This window comes from Paramisgurnus dabryanus, chromosome 5 (assembly GCF_030506205.2).
Source record: "Paramisgurnus dabryanus chromosome 5, PD_genome_1.1, whole genome shotgun sequence".
Taxonomy (NCBI): Eukaryota; Metazoa; Chordata; class Actinopteri; order Cypriniformes; family Cobitidae; genus Paramisgurnus; species Paramisgurnus dabryanus.
Window position 1 is genome coordinate 22646654 of NC_133341.1, and position 23915 is coordinate 22670568.

The 23915-nt window shown below is 36.9% G+C and overlaps 1 protein-coding gene across 14 annotated transcripts in view; it reads right to left on the reverse strand.

Moving 5' to 3' along the window:
* trpm3 (transient receptor potential cation channel, subfamily M, member 3) overlaps positions 1–23915 on the reverse strand; it is a 175704-nt gene that overhangs the window by 6624 nt on the left and 145165 nt on the right. For 2 of the 14 annotated variants that reach the window (XM_065250368.1, XM_065250373.2), the window contains exons 10-24: positions 21712–21812; positions 19786–19920; positions 19578–19628; positions 18392–18427; positions 18057–18197; positions 15407–15436; positions 14745–15037; positions 14169–14397; positions 10945–11112; positions 9078–9218; positions 8188–8316; positions 6498–6749; positions 5330–5504; positions 2384–2491; positions 1166–1316 (exon numbers count right to left, since the gene is read on the reverse strand). In XM_065250368.1, coding sequence (XP_065106440.1) covers positions 1166–1316; positions 2384–2491; positions 5330–5504; positions 6498–6749; positions 8188–8316; positions 9078–9218; positions 10945–11112; positions 14169–14397; positions 14745–15037; positions 15407–15436; positions 18057–18197; positions 18392–18427; positions 19578–19628; positions 19786–19920; positions 21712–21812 — 2140 coding nt within the window. Of the gene's footprint in view, positions 1–1165; positions 1317–2383; positions 2492–5329; positions 5505–6497; positions 6750–8187; positions 8317–9077; positions 9219–10908; positions 11113–14168; positions 14398–14744; positions 15038–15406; positions 15437–18056; positions 18198–18391; positions 18428–19577; positions 19629–19785; positions 19921–21711; positions 21813–23915 lie in introns of all 14 variants that reach the window. The other 12 variants (XM_065250366.1, XM_065250369.2, XM_065250370.1 and 9 more) reach the window with 7 other exon arrangements.

Genomic DNA, 23915 nt, shown 5'->3' on the forward strand with positions numbered 1-23915 from the left:
GTTTGATCCCAAGGGTCACACATTCTGATATACTATTTAGGTTGAATGCACTATGGATACACAAGTCTGCCTAATGCATAACTGTAAATGAAGAGTTTGGTTCCAAACGCAATAAATCCTTTTTGACTAATTTCGGTAAAAATGTGTTTTCTATACAAAGGAAGTGACAAGATGAAAACCACTATTTTCTTTTACAAACTTTCACATAGCATCTTTCCTTAGCATAAATCCATAATTTGATTTTCAAAGATTTATTATAAAAACTGATTATTTTATCTGCAAAAAGTTTTTTTTTTCAAAATGCTATAAATCTATTGAATCAGTATATAAATGTGCATTCATCTTTGCCATGTTATATTCATTTAGTTGACTTGTCATATTAAGAACATTGCTGCTGTCGTCGCTGAACTTTTTTGACAGCGTTCAGCTGTAAAATGTTTTAGTCCTGCTTGATTTTTTTTGAGTAAAATAATGGAAAGTTTTTTATAAGATCCCCTGGAGTCAATGTGTTAGCATGTCAGAAGCTTGATGCTGTCGTTGTGGAAACAAGCAACAGCCGGAATTTTTCCGTCTCCCGAGTGCCTCTCGCGTAAATTTTCCGATTTTGCTGGCTTTCGTTTCTTCCCCACCACAGAAAACCACCACAGGTTTATCAATGCCATCAAAAGTATTATTTTGTTTTTGTTTGTTAATCATGAAGTACAAAGTAGATGAGGAAAACTAGGATTTTGTGTGTATTCAACGCTGTGCTGTGATTTGTGGAGCGGATTTATTGCATTCTGCAGAGAAGGATGGCTGGTTTATCGCGTTTTTGAAAAAAGGGAGAAAAGATGTCCAAATAACATGGTGGATATTGGATTTTGCTTAAAATTAAGAATTTACTTTTTAATACTGACCAGATACAATACTGATTTTGGCGGTAACTAATAAAAAAAGGGCGTTTATTGCGTTTTGGAACCAAACTCTTCAAATATACTATGGTACAGATTACTGCACTCTTTATATACCATGATTTTTACATCAGGGTACTTCAAAGAATGCCATGGTACTATCAGCGTACTTTTCCACAAAACCATGCAACTTTTTGTACATTATAATTTGTAATTGACAGGATTTTGTTTAAAAACAGAGAAGCACACATTATATAAACATTCATTTAACTTACTTGAAGACAGCAATTAGCAAGTTAACCAGTAAGATGTTGGCCACCAGCAGGTAGCAGGCCATAATGGCAGGTACAATCCAAGCACCAGTCTTGCAGGGTGGTAGGGCCACAATGACTCCGTCTTCATTGGTGATGTTCTGACCGCATGGAGCTGTTAAAAAACAGAACTAAGTACTACTGAATACTGCCTGGAAAAAATGTGGTATAAACTGGTACACACATAAACTATTAATTATACAATTTATCTACTGCAAAATGTAAACAGGCAATCCCGCTCCCTCCAGCATGGCACTGGGAAAAATGAACCGATCAAACTTGGATGAAAAGACTTTATACACCACGTGGATTTCAAATATATTAAAAAATATATTCCATATGTAAAATTTGCATCCCCAATATATTTAAACAGTAATGTTTAAAATATATTGATACTAAATGTACAGCAGTCCATTTGATGGTTGTTTGTAGTGCAGGTAAAAATGTATTGACAATACATCAACCGTTTTTCCAAATAGGATGGTTCAGTTGCTGTAGCTTTCAAGGAGAGGAAAGTCAGTCAGGTTCAAATGTACAAATTTACATATTCGTGTTTATTTCATTTATTTCAGTTATATCAATATTAAGAATCACACTCAGATGCCCAAAGTGAGAGAACTGAAGTAACAAAATTTTTTAATACGCAATTTAGTTTTTTATATATCAAATTTATTAGGTCAAAAACTCTGACAACTGAACCACGTGAAAAAACTTTAATACTGATGAGAAGAGGCAAATGCATCTTTTTTGATGTGAGATATGAGTTTTTCCAAGTACACTGTAAATTGGTACTAGTGTGCTGCATGCTTTATTGTTTTTGCAAGTTATGTCAAGTTAATGTTACATTTTGAAATGAAATGAGTGTGAATCACATTGACCACTAGAGTAATAGAACCTTTAAAGTAAACTTTAGCGCGCCAAGGATGTTTCTGATGTAGATTTTAGCATTATTGTTCAAGTTTCCATGACAGGGTGGTTAAATCTACACAATTCAATTGTTACTGGACACTTGAAAATTTTCCCCCACCACGGAAACCTGGTCATTAGCCTTGCAATGCCGTGCAGGGGTGTAATACACTCAATGACCATTAGGGGCAGAGATGAGGCGATGACATGGCGGTGAAATTAAAATGACTCTGGTGACGGAGATAAAGCTAGCATAATTGATTTATTAGAAATTGCCTATATGAGATGGACCACTGGTACGCCCAGTTCCTTGGGTGCGAATGTAATTTTCGACCAGCCAGAGTTTGTCATTCACTTTGTGCTGTAGCTTCCTACTATTCACATCTGAAACAAAGAACGAAAGCGTTATTTCAGCTCTCTTATCTTTGGGCCACCCACCTCACAGCAAACACAAACAAGTATGCACACAACACGCATACATTACTCAATGAGCAAACACACATATGCAAACTCCACCGCTCACGTCACCCACAGGTCCTCAACACTGCAGCTATATAAGGCACGGCCTGGTTTTGAGTACACACTGTACGTTTTATCATGCACAAGCAATAGAGTTTAATCTGACATGAGAGAATACGACTTTGCTCCAATCAGGATGCCAAAATTAACGGGGCCTCGGGGACAAAATTAGGAGTCATTTAGGCTGTCCATGTTGCTTCTCTTCAATTACTAATAGACCGAGTCTGTTGAGATCAGTCCTCTTTGGGGGCCATACTATCTGTTCACTGAACATTGGAGGGGGGGTTGACATATGAACTGTACATATGTTTTCATTAATCATTGTATAAACATTGGGAAGGGGTGTAATTGCTTGACTATTACCTCCTTAACTATGCCCCTGTGTCTGCTGCAGTTTTCTTTTGACTGAGGATAATTCTCTAGGTCTTAAAAATCTTAAACTGACTTCTTACTAACACACAAAAAGAGAAGATCTGAGAAAACATCTGACTAAAGACTTAAGAAACATTTAATTGAAGTTAAATCATTCAACGCTTTCATCTTCCAGTCATTACTGTTTTTGTCTTTACTCTTATTCTTTCTATATGTAATTTAAATTTAAAATTAAATTAAATTAAAAAATATATATATATACCTTTACTGTGTTTGTTATGACTTTTTTTCATCATTATTGTTTGTCAATAGAACTAGAACTATTGATTTGGTTTTCTACATTGACTTCAATGAATTTTAATTATATTAAAAGTATGTTCTGTAAAACTTTCACCCGTTGGTTCCTGCCCTCAGAGGGTGAATAAAGTGCCGCAGGAATGACATATTTTTGTAGGCCAGACAGGATGTTAGCGGGACACTGGTTCCCTCACTAATAAAATGATTTATTTTCCCCGTAGACTTTTGGATTATCGCAAAAAATAAGATCCATGTTTACTTAAAAAATTTATGACATTTACGCTTTTGTCTAACAAGATAATCTACACAGATGAACAGATTTTGAAATCTAAATAAAAACAAAAATCTCTAGGCTACAAGCAAACAACACCACTTACTCTCAACATCAACGTCATTACCACCAAGCATCCGACACTGCTTTCAAACTTTAAAAAACACATTTAAAAAATGTTTTATGATAAGGAAGTACTCTGTAGATGAATCTTTGTTAGGAATTGTGCTCATGTTGCGCTGTTTTTGAGATATTCGTGTGTGATGACGTTTAAAGTCCCAGACAAAAGCTGTAGTCTCATGTAGCATTTTGTTAGCAACCTCCCTTTTTTAGACACTTTAAACATTTAAAAAGTCACAAGTTTGAGTATACAATGTGAAAATTTTTAAGGATTATGGGAACCCAGGATATAATTTAAGGTGTTTAACCAAAATCACATTTACAAACTCATTGACTTCACAGCGATGGAACCAGAAATGCTAACTAGCTTCTAGAAAAATATGGCATCCCTGCGGCATTACCCCAGCAGTGCTATTTAATTTTTTTATTCAAGTTTTTTTTAATTTAAGTTTCTACCACGTCAAAATTTTTTGATACTAATATGTACCCCTGGGGTACCAATTTTTTTTTTTAAAGTACAAAGGCGTACTTTTTGAAAGTGCACTACACCAATGACACGTGGGAACCATTTTGTGACCGTTTTTTTGTATTATTCTTTCTTAAAGATTTACAGGACTATGTGCCATCATCACTCATCACATGCCAACATTATGACCCCTGCTGTTGTGGCTCAAATGAGTCACAACAATAGGAATAATGTTAAATAAGCATCCAAACATAAATCATGTCATGACCCCACACCAAAAAGGTACATACTACTAGACTAGACTAGAACTCCAAGACAAAAAAAAGAGAGAAAGTGGTGCAATTATTTAACCAAATTATCAATGATGAATTAAGTAAAGAGAAGAATTGAGAATAAATTACATCAACTCAATTGCATCATAAATCTGCACAGTAGCACAGCGGTTAACAATGATAACTAAAACTTACCTTACTGGTGTAAAAAGGGAGCATGTCAAAAATAACTGATGCTTTAACACATAGAGACTCAAAAACTTACCACTCAAAATGATCTAGGATCAGGCAAGCCCCTAACACTGCTCTAATGTATTGTATTTACAAACTACATATTTCTCTTGTAAAAAGTAAAACCATTAAAACTATAACAAACTAAAACTTTTGGTTCACTTCCAAAAGCTATATTCTCTCCTGTAGCTCAGTTAAAGCTATGCTGTTTCCATCTTAAGCTGTAGATAGACATGAATAATAAAAGTAGATACATTTTCCAGATTCATTAAACTTTAATCGGAGATGAAATCACAAATTCTGAAAGCTTTGACACAGACCATATTTATTTTAAGATAAATGCCTTTTTTATCTGCAGTCTTACAGTTATATAAACTAAATAACACAGGTTCTAAACCTTTATGAAACCTCTATAAGTGTAAACTGAATTATATCATCTTCAAATGACAATTTACTGTAAGTGCAGCCATTTACAGAATGACACTATTTATGACACAAGCACATCTACACACCATAAAAAGTGTCCTCTACAGTAAACCGCGATTAAATTCAAAGCTTTCACCTTATCTCTGGGATCAGTGAGGTATGACAGCATTCCAAATTTTTTCCAACTAACTATCAATAAATCATAAATCCCCCAGCTATGAAAGATGTTTTTTAAAAGACAGCCTTACGGTCAATTTGGTCGGCAAACACCTCTCCATAGATCATCCAATACGGCATGAAGAAGATGTTGCGTGCCAGCATCCAGGATGGGTCTTCGTTGGGATTTAGGATGGCTTGCCGTGCCACCCCGAAACTCATCAGCACCACCAACATGATGATCACGAAATACATCATGTCAATCATCTACATTTTCCACCGGATTGTGGAAGATGGCAAAAGGAGAGAGAGAAAACATTAGTGTCTATTTTTGCTTTCACATTTTATGCATTTGAAGGTGCACACAGTATTTTTTGTATATGTTGCACTGGCAGTAATCATAGACGAATACTCGCTTCAAGCAACATGAATGACATAGTAAAGATGACCTATATAAAATAAATAAAGTGAGCAGTAGCCTATTTTGCTTTGCATGTGATCAAAGATGGCAGCCCCAATAAGATGGAGCTCACGTAAAATAAAACCATTTTATTTAACCGCTTAACTGGATTCTTCATTCTTCATGTTACATTCATGCTTTCTGCAGATGCATTTTTACAGTGCATTAAAAGTCACCTATATATTTTATTAGTATCTGTGTTGATTAAACCCACAACCTTTTGCGCTGCTAATGCAATGTAACAACTTACATTGAACTTAGCTGCATAAACACAAAACCATATAAATGCATGCATTTTTATATTTATGTGAATTCATACAACTTTAAAGGGGGCATATCATGAAAATCTGACTTTTTCCATGTTACAGTGCTATAATTGGGTCAACCTAGAAATGTGAAAAAGATCAACCCAGTAACTTAGTTTCGGTAAACCATTCTCTGCAAGCATGTGAAAAAATAGGTAATTGAAATTTGGCTCCTTTTGTGATGTCAGAAGGGGATAATTCTGCCCCTTAATCTGCACTATCCAACCACGCCACTGCCATTAAGTGCAGAGATCAGCTCGTTTGCATTTAAAAGGACACACCCAAAACAGCACATTTTTGCTCACACCTACAAATTGTAATAATAAATTATCTATATGGTATTTTGAGCTAAAACTACATATACATTCTCTGGAGACACGAAAGATTTATTTGACATCTTAAAAAAGTCTTGTGAAATGTCCCCTTTAAGACTTATATTTCATTCTTTATCATGTGCTCTTAGTTTATAATAGTTAGCCAATCATTCCTCCTCACCATCTTTCCAATCATCATGACGTATGGGCCCAGGTATTTGTTCACTCCGAAGATGTCAAGCAGTCGTATGTACCAATAAATGATATTGACGCAGTAGATGACTCTTCCATAGCTCATCAGCGGCGGCTCTTGCAGACGGAGCACCATCCCAATGGAGAAGATGAGAATGGCCATGAGGTCAGTGACGTTCCAGTACTCCTGTAACCACACTTTCACCTTTTGCAGGAGCTTGCCTGGTTCTGACATGAGAATCTAATGGATAGAGACATTGATAGAGGAACAAGCTCTGAACAGCTGTAAAGAATCAAGAATCAAAAGCATATGGATGGATTGAATACCAGAAGAGGGCAGTAGTGGACAGCAAAAGAAGATTTTTCAGAAGGAAAAGTATTTGGAAAAAGAGCAGCTCAGTTTGTCAAAAGATCTGAACAGTTAATATCACAGTGATATGATACCATTGGGTTGCAATGTAGAACAATGGGGTGGTTTTCCGGACAGGGATTAGCTTAAACCAGGAATAGACCTTAGTTTAATTAGGAAATATAACTAGTTTTAACAAACATGCCTTACTTAAAACATTACATTTTGAGGAAAAACAACGGGCAGTGATGTATTTTAAGATATCAGTGAAAGTTGTTTTCAGTTTGGACAGCTACATATATATTAGTCTAGGACTAGTCTAATCCCTGTCCGGGAGACCGGCCCTATGTAATGTATTTTTAAGTAGTGTGACAGTAGCTCAACTGCTATAAAATGTGACCGTGTCTGTGAAAACCCAGATTTATTATTTTTTGTAAAAAAAAAAAATCTAAATAAAAATAATATATGTTATGTTAAAACATTTTGTAAAGATAGTGCGGCACGACGCAAAGCGGAGTGTGCATTATTTTCAAATAATAATACCAATGTTACCACAAACATTAGTCTGGTTGTTATTTTAAGACACTTGACAGGTTAGGTTTACAGAAAAATAATCAACACCCATAAAACATTTCTCAACCAATCAGAGTAAAGCATTTAACAGACGCGTGGTATAGATGGTTTTAGCAGTAACAACATAAACAATTCGCTTTCGTGGTCATCACGTAACTTCCGGTAAACTCCGCTAAGAATAAAGTCCTTTTAAAGTATAGCTTGTTTATATAACAAGCAAAATTAACAAAAAATGTGTTATTTTAGACAAGGTATTTGTTTAAGAGTTCAGTTAGTCAGACCAATAAACAAACAGAGACCGGAAGTAAATTTCAGACCAGACGCGCAATCGTGTGACCGCACGTGCGTCCAATGAAAGCGTAAGTGTTCATAACGAATCATTGATTCATTTTTCCAGTCCCTTTAAAGTTGTCTTTTTTAATCCAGATGTTCATTTTTATTGGGGTTAGAAATTGCAGTTCTTCCTGCAAATTGCAAAATTATTTCTAGATGTATTGTTGTAGCTATATTAAGAATAAATTAAGTGCTGCCACCCTAACCGAGATCCAGATTTGTTGTGTCAGATACATGCTGCTTTGGTTACAAAAAACTGAAAAATCTACATTGCCTAGCTTGTCAGCTTCAGCTAATACAGTGAACTGCTTTTGTTAATAGCTTGCAAAGCAGGTAACAAATCATTACCTCCCCGTTTGAGGGATTAGAAAAACATTGCATTACAAATGAGACAGAGATGCATGAGTCTCCAATGAAGCCTCACCTCTCTCATCTTTTCGATTCCATTGGTGAAGATGTAAGCAATAACAATCCACTCCTGAGAGGAAGGCCAGAGGTCCATCTTCACCAGCACAATATAGTTGAAGAGCATCAAGTATCCTACATAGGCCAACTGTGAGAAAAAAAATCACGATTAGGGAAAAGAATAAACGTTTTATTTGGTCTGTTTAAATTTTAAATAAAGCTCATTTGTGCACGTTGAATTTTGGAAAAGAGGTAAAATCTTCATAGTCCTTCAATCTTTGTAGTCTTATTCTGTTTAATTGAAAATCTGACTTTACAAGAATAATTTAAGAATAAAATACATTTTTATTCTGCTGCTTCAGTATGAAAGCATTACTGAGCTCTCAGTACGGTCTCTGGATTTTGCTCTGTTTCCTTCAGCAACATATTTTGTTTTTGTGTAAAGAGCAGGAAGATTGATATACACACTCTCACCAGAGGAGCAGAAAAATACAGCTCGGTGTAAACAATACAATGTGACTGTAAAGTGTATACAGGCAAGGAGGAGAAAGAAGAGAGAGAGATACAGATAGAAATAGAGAGAGAGAGCGAGAGAGAGAGATAATAAATAATAAAGAGACACTGCACAGCACACATGAGGATATTTTTTCATCTTTAGGAGCCTGGAGATTTGTCAGATTCATGACCTATATTTATAACACAGATGAGGATAAATAAAAAAACTGCAGTTTTCATCTGTACTTCCCGGCATTTGAACATTGCTCTCCCCCTAGACCTTTTTGAAAATGAACAATTTCAAACACCATTTTTTTAACTCCCTTACATGGCATTTTCACATGGAACAATCCTGTAGGTTTGCATGTAAAATACTAACTTTTTACTGAAACAAATGCACATTTAGGCTTTTACCGTGTGAAACCAGAACTTGACAATTGGAGCGTTGTAAAACTCGTAAATTTTGCGACCCAGTGGAATAAGACGATGTCGGCTCTGAACTTCCGCCACCTGTTTCTTACGGGATGCTTGTGAACTGACGTTTCCCAGCATAGCCTGCGGAAAGTACAGAGGACAGGGACATAAAAAATAAAAAAGGAGAGATGCTTTAACACACATTTGCATATTATGAATTTTACCCAGAATTGCATGCAGCTGTTTTAAACACTGCAGTGCAATACTGATTGCTGAGGCAGGTGAGAGATTCATAATGAGCTGGGCATTGATGATTCTGCCTGGAAATGGTTGCGTGTGGGAGAGAGAGAGAGAGAGAGAGAGAGAGAGAGAGAGAGAGAGAAAGAAAGAAAGAGAGAGAGCGCATGAAAATGCCCAGTGCCATGGGTTATTTAGACCCATCTTTAATCCAAGAGTGGGGAGCTTATCCCGTAAATGAAAAATATGGCACACTCTTGGACATCATGACAAAATTGTATTGCAACAACTTTATTTGCTGTTCAAGCAGTTAGGCAGAGCTCAGCTGCGGTTACACAATCTTGCAAACTACACACCTTTGCTGTCAATCTAAAATGCAATAAAAACAGCTTGTGTATTCCACAGCTTACTGTATTGGTACAGGAAGCCCTAATTTGTGCACTGGCATTTCAAAGTACAAAGATGAAAGATGAAATTGCCATTACAGTGTATTTTTTGAAAGAACATCCAAATAAATTGCAATACAATTGTCAGCTTGTGTTATAACTATAGATCTGCAATATATTCATATTAAGTGAGGTGCAAAGCTTCAGTTTTTGCAGCTGTGTTGTACAAGATCAGACCAAGATCAACCCAGTCACTTGTCCACAATAGAGGCTAGGACAATCACCCCTGCAAAGCAACATTTCTGAGTGAAACGAAGTGCGAAACTCAAGTGAGTGCAGGTTTCTTTTGGAAGCTGCTATTTAAGTTAGCTGGGCCTAAGCATTTTAGTGTTGTTATAAAGAACGGGATGAGTAGACACAGCCAAAATAAGTGACAACTTGCTACTGATCATCTTGCTACATGAAAAGCACGAACCATACACAAAATTTCATTAGACGTTCCTCAGGATAAAGACTACCCCTGATATGACCTCGCTGTGCAAGGGTGATTCTCCTAAGGCCTTTTCGAGAAATGTAATCCTTTTCATGGTTTGGTAACCTAAGGACTACATTTCATATCATTTGGATGATCTGTATCTTTAAATCAAATTTGATAGTTCACAATGGAAGATTGAGCGCCAATATACGTGCAGTTATTGTGTGAAGGCGATACATCTGGTTCAACTTAAAAGTGAAGGTTGCAGTCATGAAGATGGGAAGATAAGGTCGTAATGCAATGGAAATACGAGCGTTTGACATGCACAATGGTGTGGTCGTTAATGATAATGAGACAGGCAGCATACACAGTACCGTACTTCAGAGGAGACCCTCTCTAAAAGTAAAGAAACAGAGAGGAGACAAAGACCAAGGCAGATGGAGACACGATACAACTCCACAACCACGCGCCGTCGCTTTGACAACGAGGAACGAAGAGAAGGGGTGAAGTAGGAGGAAGAGGGTGTGAGCGTGAAGGGGGTTCAGAGAAGAGGCAGGCTTGGTACGGTTCTCCGTAAAGAAACGCCACGGACTCGAGACAAACCGGAAGTGTATTCGCGGGCCAAATTGGGGGCAGGACTTCCACAGCCTGGATATATGTGTGTGTACGTGTACTTGTGTGCGAGTGCGTTACACTACACACTACAATACGAGGCTAAGGTGGGTGCTCTCACCACGGAGTTGTACTGCGTCTCACAGTAAGATCTTACTGTGAACTCCATGTCCTCATCGTCTTTCTCCTTGGCTTGTTTCTCTGGTTCATCCACATCCTTCTCCTGCAGGTAGGTGTCCTGATCCTGAGGCATATACGACATTTCGTCCTTATTTTTAAACTCGAGACTCAGTATCGAAGGGGGGAGAAGCAGGCCCAGGATGACCTGTAAAAAAACCACAAAGACACACATGAGAGCATGAGAGACAAATACACTTCTGCTTCGTAGCTGGTAGTCTACGACCAATCTTTCCAGTTCCAGGACAAAAACCTCTGATAAAGGTGAAGGTGAAAATGCTAGTGCTTATGTGTTGTGCTACAAGTGCACCCGTGAGATAAAGTCTAAAATCAAAAAGCAGAAATAGAAGCACCAGAAGGTTTCTTAAGCCCTGTGCTGCTTTTATCAAGGACTTAAAATCTGTCTGAGGATTTGTCTCAGATCTGTCTTTTTCCAACTATCCCAGTACAGAGACGGTATTTCTGACAGACATCACAGAAATCTCCTAAAATTAACCATCTCACCAAGATGCTACTTTGTACAATTAAAAAAGGGTTATACTTTATTTTGATGGTCCCCATTTCACATTTGACTATGTTTGATGTCAACAAACACTCATTAGTGTAAGTTGGCATGTACAGTACTTGCAAATCTACTATACTAGTCAGTATAAGGTCTGCTGGGGCACCATCAAAATAGAGTGATACCAGTGGTGGCCATTGACTTCCTTTTTGAGAGCGCACAATGCAAAGCCCGTCACAACATGCATGTAGTTCGTCATGTGTGTGGTGCGTAATTTCAAAATATGTGTTCGGTGCGTCGAGTGAACATATGTGCATCACATGTCTTGTCCAAATAAGTGCCTGCTGTACACGATTCTAAAGGGTTTATGATAAAAGAGACGCTCAAATTTGCCAGATACTCACATAATCTCATGCGCAATCAGAGTTTACTGTTAAGTAAGTGTCTTGCGTGTATTTTGTGAATGTGAGCATCTCTTTTATCATAAACGGTATTGAAGCCTGTGCACTTATTTTGACAAAACACGTGATGCACATGGTTAACATTACGCAACAAACACATATTTTGAAAACACAAGCAAAACACATGACACATCGAACACATATTTTGAATTTGCGCCCCTCGGAAGAGCAGTGACCAACTGGTCCTCAATGACTTACTTTCAAGATTCTGCAATACTGTACACTGTTAGAAGTGGTCAAAACATGAACCCCAGTTGTCACTGGGACAAAACCCTTTAAAAAGGTCCTAATATTCACTGTACTATTAGGTGAAAGATATGTATATGTGCCTCTGAGGTACTAATTTGTGACCCTGGACCACAAAAGCAGTCATAAGCAATTGCCAACAAAACATTGTAAGGGTCAAAACTATTGATTTTTAATGCCAAAAATCATTTGGATATTAAACAAAGATCATTCAATTCGCTAGGATGTGAGGAGATGTAAAGCTGGTTATCATCTGCATAGCAGTTAAAACTTATGTTATGTTTCCTGATAATGTCTTCTAAAGGTAACATATATAACGAGAACAGTATAGGACCTAGAACTGATCCCTGCGGTACGCCATATTTAACTGGGGAGTGATATGACTCTTCCTCATTTACATAAACAAAGTGATAGCGGTTTGTTAGATACGACCTAAACCAGGCAAACGCATAGTTTTCTAGTCTATTGAGTAAGATTGTGTGATCTATTGTGTCAAAGGCTGCACGAAGGTCTAGTAATATAATATGTTAATCAGGGAACATTGTGAATGCAACAAAAATGATGGATTCCCCTATTAAAATATCATCATATGTTAGAATGTTCCATGAAGATATTATTTAGTAAATTTCCTACCGTAAATATATAAAAAATCTCATTATTCTCATTATTAATATGTGTTCCTAATCACTTCATTTGGACAATTTTAAAGGCAATAAGCCTTTAAAAATAAAAATAGTGTTATCGCGACTAAATATTGTTCATAGACCAATGGAATGCTCATTTATTCACCTTTTAGATGATGTATAAATCTCCATTTAAAAAATATACCCCTATAACTGGTTTTGTGGTTCAGGGTCACATACAGTATGTACTCCTTAGGTCCAAAGCTTTACTATTTTAAAGGGTACCGCCCCAGTAACAGTGGTAAATATGTTTTACTACATACATTTTTCTAAACCAAAAAAATATATAGTTTACTAACTTCACAAGTAAACTATTTACATATTTGAATTCTCTTTCATATATTTTGAACAGCACCAAGCTATTTTCACCAGCAACACATATTTGGGAACAAAAAGATGACAGCCACAGAATCCTCAGCCAACCTTTCATTCATCCAGCTGTCTTTCTTCAGTCAGATATAGCTGAGACTTGACCCTGTTAAAACTCTTTCTCTCCTCCTGCACCTGAGCTATTCTCTCAGCACTGTGAATTTAATTTCTTTACATCACCAGCTGTGTTAATTGGTGTGTCACCTCACACCAGCTCTTTCTGTCATTCTGGTGGCTCTAGAGTAAAACTCTGGTCTTTGGGTCAATTTCGCAAAACGTCACCCCATCTGTTCTGAAACATCAAGATGCTATGCAGGTTGCTGCCACATGTTAATAAGGGAAGATGGTGAATGCAAAAAAATTATGGATTCACTTATTAAAAGATTATCAAATGTTACCCCTTAAAACTTTAATTTTTCACACCCATCTTCACCAAATACTATAATCTGGGACTACAAATCTGAAGCCACATTAAAAATCTGATTCAAAATGTTATTTATATCTGGAAATAAATGGAAATGGTTATATTTCGATGTGACTGTGAAATCCAGGCTAAAGTCTTCAATGCTAATTTAAAATTATTAAACCACTCAAAAAATTGCTTCACTGCTTTCACTTTATTTTCATGACCTCAGTAAGTGAATATTAAAGATATCAAGGTTATATTTTCACAGATTGTTCTTTACGTTATACAGGATCATTTAAGTAGAAAACAGTAAATCACAAAAAATCACTTTAGCTGGCTGTCACAGGCAGGGTTGCAAATTGAAAATAGAAACGTTATGATGTAAAATGGGAAATGATGGCATTACCTCTAGATTATTAAACAAACCTCACTGTTTGTTTATCACATTATCACATCTTTTGCAAATACCCCACTGTACAGTAACTACTATATAATATTTCTCTCTAATGGTTTAAGATGTTTTCTCTCAGGTCTGACCTTCAGGCCAGAGTTCTTGCGCATACGCAGACGTCCCATCCACATGTCTGTGAGGAGCATCTGGCTGCAGGTATGGGCGATGAAGTCCCTATGTTTGGCGGCCACAGCCAGTTGCAGACAGGTGGCATTACTCCAGTTCTTCAGCTCATAGGTCAACAGCTTCATGGCCATCTGTTCATCCTGCTTATAAGACTGATCCAACAGCTCCACAGCCAGCTGACCGAACTCTCTGATTAATAGAAAAACAATGCAATGCTTCCGTAATACAGACACATTTATATTCATGTGAGCACACATAATAATAGATCAACTGTACTATCGTACCAAAAGCATCAGTTAGCGAGTATACAGTATATAGAAAGAGGTTTAATTAGCACTTATGAATTTTATGAGTCTTTGTGGTCAGTTGCTTTGCCTTTGATGGGAGGCCAGTCTGGCACATAACAGATGTTATGTTTCTTCCACATTTCCCAGCAATCAGAATCGTGTTTAAATCTCCTCCAAAGCTTTCATACCTTAGGATAAGGGCCAAAACTACTGTATAAAAAGTAAAGAAATCTTTTCAAACCATCATACCTTGAGTTCTGGTTGAGCTCCTGTGAGATGTCATCTACCATGTCATTCTCTGATGCTTCATGAGCCATGGCTTTGCAGAGTTTGCAGGCCACCAGAGCTTTGGCCATGGCCTCCTCACCGTGCTGCCAGAAGAACAGGGCCATCTTCTGCCGTTTCATCAGCACCGCCCAAACCATAAGCTCGTGGAATGGGAACGCGAAGTGATTGATTTCCGGGTCATCCAAGTCAATATCCACTTCCTCTTCCCGCTTCCGTGTGGTTTTCTGACGTTCTCTTCTGATGGGCATGTCATCCTAAAAAGGCAGAGAATGCCACAGTTTTTTCACTAGGCACTATTATTCGTATAATAAGTGAGCAAATTAAGATTCAAAGCAGTTAATTAATAATAGTCATTTTAATTATTTTTTCCTAGTTTGAATAGAATTGAATTAAATGTAATGATTCAGTTAAATAAAAGATTAAGATAACTGTAGGTAATTACAACATTTATTGTTGTTTTTAAGATCTCTGAATGTGCAATACTAGAAGCAATTTCACTGCGAATCTTTATTACGTGAAACACTCAAATCAATCGAAACCTTAAACGAAACTGTTTCAATGAATCTCAGCTGGGATTTTATTGGAAAGCTGCGGGAAGCATGAAATTAAGAAATAGGTCTCACCTCCATTCCAAGCAGCTTTAGGGCTTTCGGCTACATTACAAATAAACAAACAAACACATACAGGACAGAAATAGCAAGACATGTTAGATTTGATGCGAACACTTTTTAAAACATTTTAGTCTGCTTCTGCTGCATACTGAGATTGACTTGCATCATGAAATGTGTTTCTAAAAGCATTGCATGTCTAATGAGCGGATGGGATTTTTCATGCTATGCAGTGATAAATTTAGTTGCTCTCTGGTGGCACCGCTGATGTCTGATTTATTTTAAGCCTACACTGTCGTTCATGTAGAATGTGTGTGTATATGCATGAAAGATAAAATTATGGGCTTCCATATGCTTACAAATTTCACATTTATGCATTTGACAGACACTTTTATCTAAAGATTCACAACAAAATGTGTGTTTCCTGGGAATCAAACACATGACTGTAGCCTTGCAAGTGCCATAATCTACATACCTTAAGAAAATGGTACAAAAGCTGTCACTGACGTGGTACCCAAAAAGTACACCTTGTACATAAAGTGTTTATATAACCTCAGAGGTACACACATTTTGCAACCAATATTGCGTTTAAAAGACGCCTAATAGCATTTCAAACACAGACCAGATGTTTAGGCTAAACAAGTAAAAATTGGGCAGTGAAAGTTCACTTGATGTCTAACCATAGCCCAAAAATATTTAAATACATAAAAAAGATAAATAATTAAAAACCAAACACCTTGTCATCACAGTTGACTTTGCTTACATGATGGAATAACATACATCTCACAATTAATTTTTTGAATATTTTGGCTGTATAGTGCAGACTATACTGTGTTTACCTAGATAGTGAAATGACAGCTATTGCTTGCTTGTTTTTGGGTCCGAAAGGAATACATATCTGTACCTAAATGGTACATGTTAGGACATTTAATGGGTACCATCCCAGTGACAGCTTTTCCCAGCTCAGCTACAAGAACACAGATATTATATCCTGAGACTCTAGCATGATAGAGCAGAGATAAATCATTTCTTTGTGACTCTCACATTATGCGTCAGAGGACCAAGACTTGTGATTTAGATCCCTGAGCCTTGTGAGGTGTTAAAATGTAAGAAAATGTGATATTATCCAGGTGTCAGTGGCTTGAGTTTTGGCTAATATTTCCTCTGCACAGTTTCTGTGTAAAAAAATCTTTGCACTGAATATCAAGTTTGTGTGCAGCTTCATATTTTCTCTGCTGCGAAATATACTTTCACCCCTTTTCCCAGGTGGGTCATGCTGATAAAGGCGTGAGCAAAGCACATTACAAATTTCCTTTGGAAAAACGTTTATATATATGGGAACGAGGGAAATAACCCCTATGTTTGAGAAGCAATTTTAGAAAAGAAACATTTAAATTGCAGAGGTAAATAAAGATATGAAGAGCTGAGATGCGAAACCCCAAGTGCGTCTGACATTTTTAGGTTCAGTAATTTAATGGCAATGAAAAGGTTATTAAAATACCTTTCACAAATGCACTTTAGTCATTTCATTGGTATTAAACAAATTTGACTGTCTTTGTCTGCAAAGTAAATCTCAACTTCTAGAAAAGTGTCCAGTCACTCTTCACCGTACTAAAAGAATAAAGGTAAAGGGCTTAAAAATTCATTTCACAGAGTAAAAAACTCTTACACAGTGACGTGTACCGTCATTCATTCAGTTTTTCCTTCATGCACTTAGAGGACTTTGCTTAAAATCTTCATGGCATTTAATGGATTCAGCCAACAAAGCGGTATTTCTGAGTATTTCTGATTAAGCAGTTCTGAAGCGAAAGTATTTGATAATACGTGCCAAGAGCATTTGGTTAATGGGTCAGTGACAAAAACGGTTTGGCAAGATGAGAAATTCAAAAATGTTTTAAAAAAACTTGTTTTAAAAGCATGCATCAGGTTTTTTCAATGCACACATAGTGTATTTATGTTGATTTTATGCAATAAAAAACTACATTTGCACCATTTTTATAAAAGTTAAGACTGAATGGACCTGAACATGTCAAAAGGTGTAACCACCAATTGCGCCAAAGAATAAAAAATCCACCTTGATGGCATTTAGGCGTAATCATAAAAAATCATTTTATTAGTTATTTCTTAAAGTAAATTTTAATGCGTTTTTGTTATATTTGTCCTGATATATGCTAAAAACAGCTCTGTTTTCTAAATAATCTTAGACAAATGATGTAAAAAGGTATGTAAAAATTATGATTATATTTGATTATATTTTATTCCATATTTTTTATGAATATATTTATATTGTAATTAAAATTAATAAAAATACTAGTTACACCAATTGACACAGACTTCATACACCACATTGACATTTTTGCAATTTTCACCCAAATATTCTTTCAAAATGAGATAAAACCAGAAATAGACATGTTCCTCAAAAAAATGTAATGTCTGCAAGTCAAAATTATTTTGACATTTTAACCCTTTTACATTTAATTGAACCATACCGACACAAAATAATTAACTTCACGTCATTGACCCTAATATTATTATGTAATTTTTGATGTAGGTGGAGTTCAATGGCTTTTTTCATCTGAGCTCTTCATATATTTCTACATTTCTATCACCAAACTGTTCAACAGAGTTGAAAGTTTTTATTTTAAATAAAATGTTAACAACATACTCTCTTGGGTCCAAAAAGGTTGTGATAGAGGGTCCGAAATCTCTTTCTGGTATAATTGCAGCGATAGGCTCCGCCCATGAGGTATTCGATGACTAATCCGATGTCAATGAGGCTGATGCGATAGTCAGGAGGAAGGTTACCCTGAAGACAAAAAGGTTACTTTTATAGTAGCACCGATCACTCAGCAACAGTTTTGGCTAAATATCTGACAACCGGCAAGGTCAGACACAACCAGCATTCACACTAACTAACACGCCCATACACACTTACTCTACAAACACACTGACATATTGCTAGAAGGAATCAAGATAATGGAAGAAGATTGGCTGATTCACCTTGAGGTAGATCCAACTGAACCCTGGATATTCTTGCTTGGAAAGAACACACAAGGTCAGTTAGACAGAATCATATTAAAGGGACAGATTGAACCATCCCCAGTGACACCAACAAAGTCACTGATCAGAGCTTGAACTGACTATGATATAGATGCGCCTCTCTACAAAGCAAAAACAAAAGCATGCGCAAACACGAAAATGAGTCCAATGAGCCAGACAAGGTATGAGCAGGAGTAAAGCGATAAGAATGAAGACACATGATTCTTCAGTTGTTCATTTAACGGATTCATTTATAGTCATGTTTCCCAACATTAGTGAGCTTTTCCAATTAAAGACTCCTTATCAGGGTGTTGCGCTAGTGAAAATTAGACTTAACAATACAAAGAGAAGAACATGAATACTTAAGATTTCTCCTTTCATTAAGTCTACACTCCAAATCCCTATTAGCAAAATTTTATCACAATCCCGCCTCAAGACTATAACAAGGCTCTGCTCTGGTTCTTCAATCCCCAACGCAGAACCACAGTGGACCTTATAAACTGAGATAATAACTTCAGCATCATCAAATACCACAACTGGCTGATCGGAGACATGCAATGGTGCTGGATATTTGTACAAGAGTAAGACATTTTCCATTATGTTTGTCTCCATGGACACACAGCATGTTTGTGCCCTCAATTGCTCTGATAGAAAAGATCACATCAAGCTAATATAAAAAATAAACCTTACAGTTAACCTCCACTGAGTCATTTCTTATAAAAAAACGTGTTCTACTTGTAATGAGTCATTTCTCATCTTAGGAAGGGATTACAGTATTTGCATATACACATATGTCACTACAGAAATCACCACCGTGCAAGTAAACAACCATTCTTTTTTCAAAAATGCATACTTACGAATAGTAATTAAGACAAAAACAAACTGTACACTAAATACTTAGAGCAACAAACCCATCATTCTGACCATTTATTAATCTGAAACAAGCAGAGGACACAGACAGAACCAAAGTAAGCAACCAACTGGCCAAATCTGTCTGTCAAGCTAGGCAACAAGAAAAACACCTCAGCCAAATGTGCAACACAAATCTAAGACTAATCTACCACCTACACACACGCACTTGCATATCCATTCACACACATGCATACAAAAACACACAAACTTAGTTGCATGCACAGGGACTTCTTACCTTTTTCACATCTCTGACAAGATGGTACAGGGTGTTGGATGGCCCATGTCTCTGTTAAAGCCAAAAAGAAACACAACTGACTTTTAACAAACACCAACTTTAGGTAAAAACACCAAACAGCATGTTCATTTAGAAACACACAATGTAAAAAGCAAGCATATCAAGAAGGACGATGTTTCTGCTATAGTGATGAATGTAGATGCATTACCGTATTATAGAGCTCCTCGAGTCTGGACAGTGTGAGGAAACGATGCATGCTCACGCCATTCTCTATCAACAACTTCACGAAATCCACTCTGTCCAGCACCAAAGCATCCAGCATAGCCTGCTCCAGAGAACCAACCTGAGGACATCAATAAAAAACTCATGGTACCACACACAATGAAATGGATCAAAAAATATTTTGTCTTTAGCATCAAACTATATGATGCCAAGGACCCCCATTTATGAGGAACCCCTGCCTATAATATATATCAGTTCATATATATTTCATGTATGGCGAATATAATTGGTTACCCTTAAGCCGAAGATATACTAGGGACTTCACCATAATGTTTGATTCCTGTTCTTTGTTTTCTTGTTTGTTCTAAACAAGAATAAACTGTAAATGTCACCAAATCAGTGCTGCCTTGATGGCCTGGCAGAGTAATAATTTGAATAAAAAATCATTTGTATTGCGTAAACGTCGAACGCACGTAGCCACGGGGAGCGTACATGGGAAGCTGCGCTGACGTGTGCGCGCATGAGCCGGACGCGGAAAAAGTATACGATGGCCTATAGAGTAATGCTGGATGTGAAAACCTGAAAATAAACATTTTCAATTTAAATTTATTTGTGCTGCAGCAACTGTGACAATCAATCTTGTTTCACAGCAGCTTTACAAGGATCACTGCCTTATGTTGCGTTTACACCAGCCGCGGTAGGGGCAGCAAAAATGCGCTATTCGCACGTAGTTGGACGCTTGAACATTTGAGTTCACTTGCTTCTTCCGCGCCTAAAAGCCGCGTGTGAAATTCCAGTGATTCGAGAAATTAACACGGAAATCCGCCACTCCGCTCACTTCCTGTAATCACGTCACTACTACAGCAAGGTCCTGATTGGTTAACGCGCCACGGAAATCCGCCAAAGTTCAGATTTTTCAACTCGCGTGATTCCCGCGGCAACGCTCAATTCGTGCGGAATGCGACGTGCGTTCCACGCCATCACCGCCCCGCCTACCGCGCCGCAGGATAAAAATCCGCGTGTAATTGCATCATTGCATTGACTTAACATGTAAATCACCTGCGTTTGCCGCCTCTACCGCTGCTGGTGTAAATGCAGCATTACAAGCCCAAGTGAGTAGTAGGTCTGCGGACCCCAGTTTGAAAACCCCTGATCTAAACATCACTGAAATTAGATATATTTACTTAAAAATTAAGAAGACACAAGCAATAATAATAATAATGTTGTTTGCACCATAATACTTAAGTCTGTGTAACTGGAACCTGTTGTACATAAACATGAACAATTACACTGCTTCATGTTCAAAGAAAATATTTGGTTATTATAGTTATTGGTTCTTCCTAACCCCAAATAGCTGGAAAAAATGAAAAATGCAAGCCAAACCAAAGCTCAGGTCTTAGGAGGTTAAAGCAATAAAACCTTTCAGATTTTTTAGACTGTTTAAATGTTAAATGCTCTCTTATTTGTAGGCCTCCGCATAAATGTGTCTGCTAAATGAAATAAATGTAAAGCGTTTTGCCAGTGGTGTGGGGAAATACATTGTTTTTCCTTTTGAATTAGATCCACTCACCCCACTGGCAAACAGCTTTTTCTTGTTTTAGGCAAAACACATTACATTTGTAGCATTTCTCTGAAAGCAAGACATAAAATCTTGCATCATTTTGGATCTTAAGTATAGTAAACATATCTTGTTTTAAGCATATTCAGGAAAACAAGACAAAAAAAAAAAAGATTTTTGGCAGTATACAACCATTAATTTACTTACATTTTAATTGGTTAAAAAGCAGCAAAATCCAATACTGTTTTCAGTTTTAACACCTACATAATTAATCATTCTGTGATCAATAATGTATGTACATATTTACTCAGAGATGCCCAGAGATGTGTGTGTGTTTGTGTGCATAATGCCTACAGGCCACTGCTGTCCGTAAATGAAGATCTGGCTGCGAGCGATGTCGACTCTGTTCCAGGCCAAAGCCAGACTCAGCTGATCGGGAGCGGATGCATTGGCACCTGGACAAGAAAGCAACATAATTACATTTCACTCACTTGCTTTAAACACAGCGGGGAAAAGGCCTGAAAAATGTTAATTAGCTACCATAAAATGACAGATGCGATGTGTAAATGCCTAATTTTTCAAGCTGATGCTTTTAAGCTCCTCACCACCTCCCTTTGATTGAACTCTCACGAGCATACAGAAACTCAAGGTTTCCCCAGGCTTTACTGGTTCTTATATTATTACAATACATAATGTTATGTATGTGTGTTTAATGGAATGATTGTAGAGATAAATCAAAGATGAAAGTAACCTCCAGGGTCTTTTATATTCTGCTCTGGCCCTTATGTTTCAGTAATAATCCCTCAGCAACAGGACATTTGTCTTTACTTACCCTGCCCTGAAGTTTCTACATTTACTGTTAAGAGTACAATCTTATCACGCACAGATCATTAAACAGACACCTCTGTGCCTTGTCTAGGGGTCTCCATGTATAAACCATATTTGCATAATGGCTGTTTAATACTATTATATACTATGTGACTCATTTTATGGACTGTTAAACCTAAAATAAGGATATGGTGTTTGAGTGAATATGAGTCCTTTTGTGTTTTCTGTATCGCTTAACTGAGTTAGTTTGTTGGGGTTAAATGGTTTACAAGTTATGATAAAAACTGGATCTATGAATGGTTGCATGTTGCTACCAAAACAAAAGCAACGGTAGATTCATGACTTCCTGTCCTGGAGCTGAATCGCCCACAGGGAGTCATCAAACCTTGGCATGCATTGATCTGATAGATCTTTGGAATTAAAACTTGGAAAGGTCAACAGAACAACTGCAGACCCTGGAACACATTTTTCAATACTAAATTGAACCTAATGGTGCTCCTGGGTTCAGATCACACAGGATATTGGTGCCATTGGATCCTGTTGTGACCATTTCCCTTATTTTATCAGCCATTACAAGAGACTCTTTTTTGCTATTTCACGACTATTTCAACTAAGCAATACTGTGGACTGATGTCATCAGAAAGGCACAGTATATCAGTCAAAAATAGAGAAATAATGACCTGTGGATATAAAAAGACCCAGGGTAAAAATTAGATTTGATAATGGGCAACACTAACTGCAGCATTAAACGCAAGGCTATGTAGAAAGATGCTAAACCGCATATATACTGTAAATATGGGTGTCTATATAATTGAAGGTACATTTGGGGATGGTTTCCGGGACAGAGTTTCTTTGCTTTAAACAACAACAAAATGATACAGTACACAACTTTAGAGCCAGGGGAGCAAATAAAACATACACACACAAAAAATAAAAATAAAATAAAATAAAATACAAGACCATTAGTCAAAGATTTTAAAGACAAAGTCTTTATAGCTTTTCTATTAGTACTAGACTGAATTGTGGAAAAAGAATTTTTAAATTCTTTAAGGAATACAGAAAAAAGTGGCTTTTTGTTAGAAAACTTACATTTATGAATTTCCGGGACAGAGTTTAGGTTAAGCCGGGACTAGGCTTTAGTTATATTAGGACATTTAACTCTTTCCCCGCCATTGACGAGTTATCTCTTCAATAAGGAGAAAACGCTTCCCTGTCAATGACGAGTATTTCCGGCAATCAGTAATACTTATAAAAATAAACGTATAAAACCCGGAAGTATCGCCCTATAGGGCAAACAGCTGCATGTCCGTGTATATTTTGAGGATCGCTCTAAATCTATGAAAAGTCCTTCACAAAAATGGAATTATCTCAGCTTTTGCTCAAAATTTTGTGTTTTTGAAGAAACCTACCCATATTTGAGAAGTTATAAAAAGAGAACAAATGAAGGTCTGTTCTTTCATTTGATATATTGTATGTTTATATATTTAAAGAAGAACATTTTCTGAAAGGCATTACATTTTTTTGAAAATCGTAAAAATTGCAGACGGGCAACTTAAAAAAAAAAAAAAAAGCTTAAATGTGCATTTTAGTCTGGGACTAGGAAAAGCCCTGTCTGGGAAGCCACCCCTTTGTGCTTTTTTCAAATTGTCACATTTTTTATCATTTAATAATTTGGTACTCATTAACCTGAATCACAAGATGTTGCAACTTGTGTACCTTTTTTCTGAGAG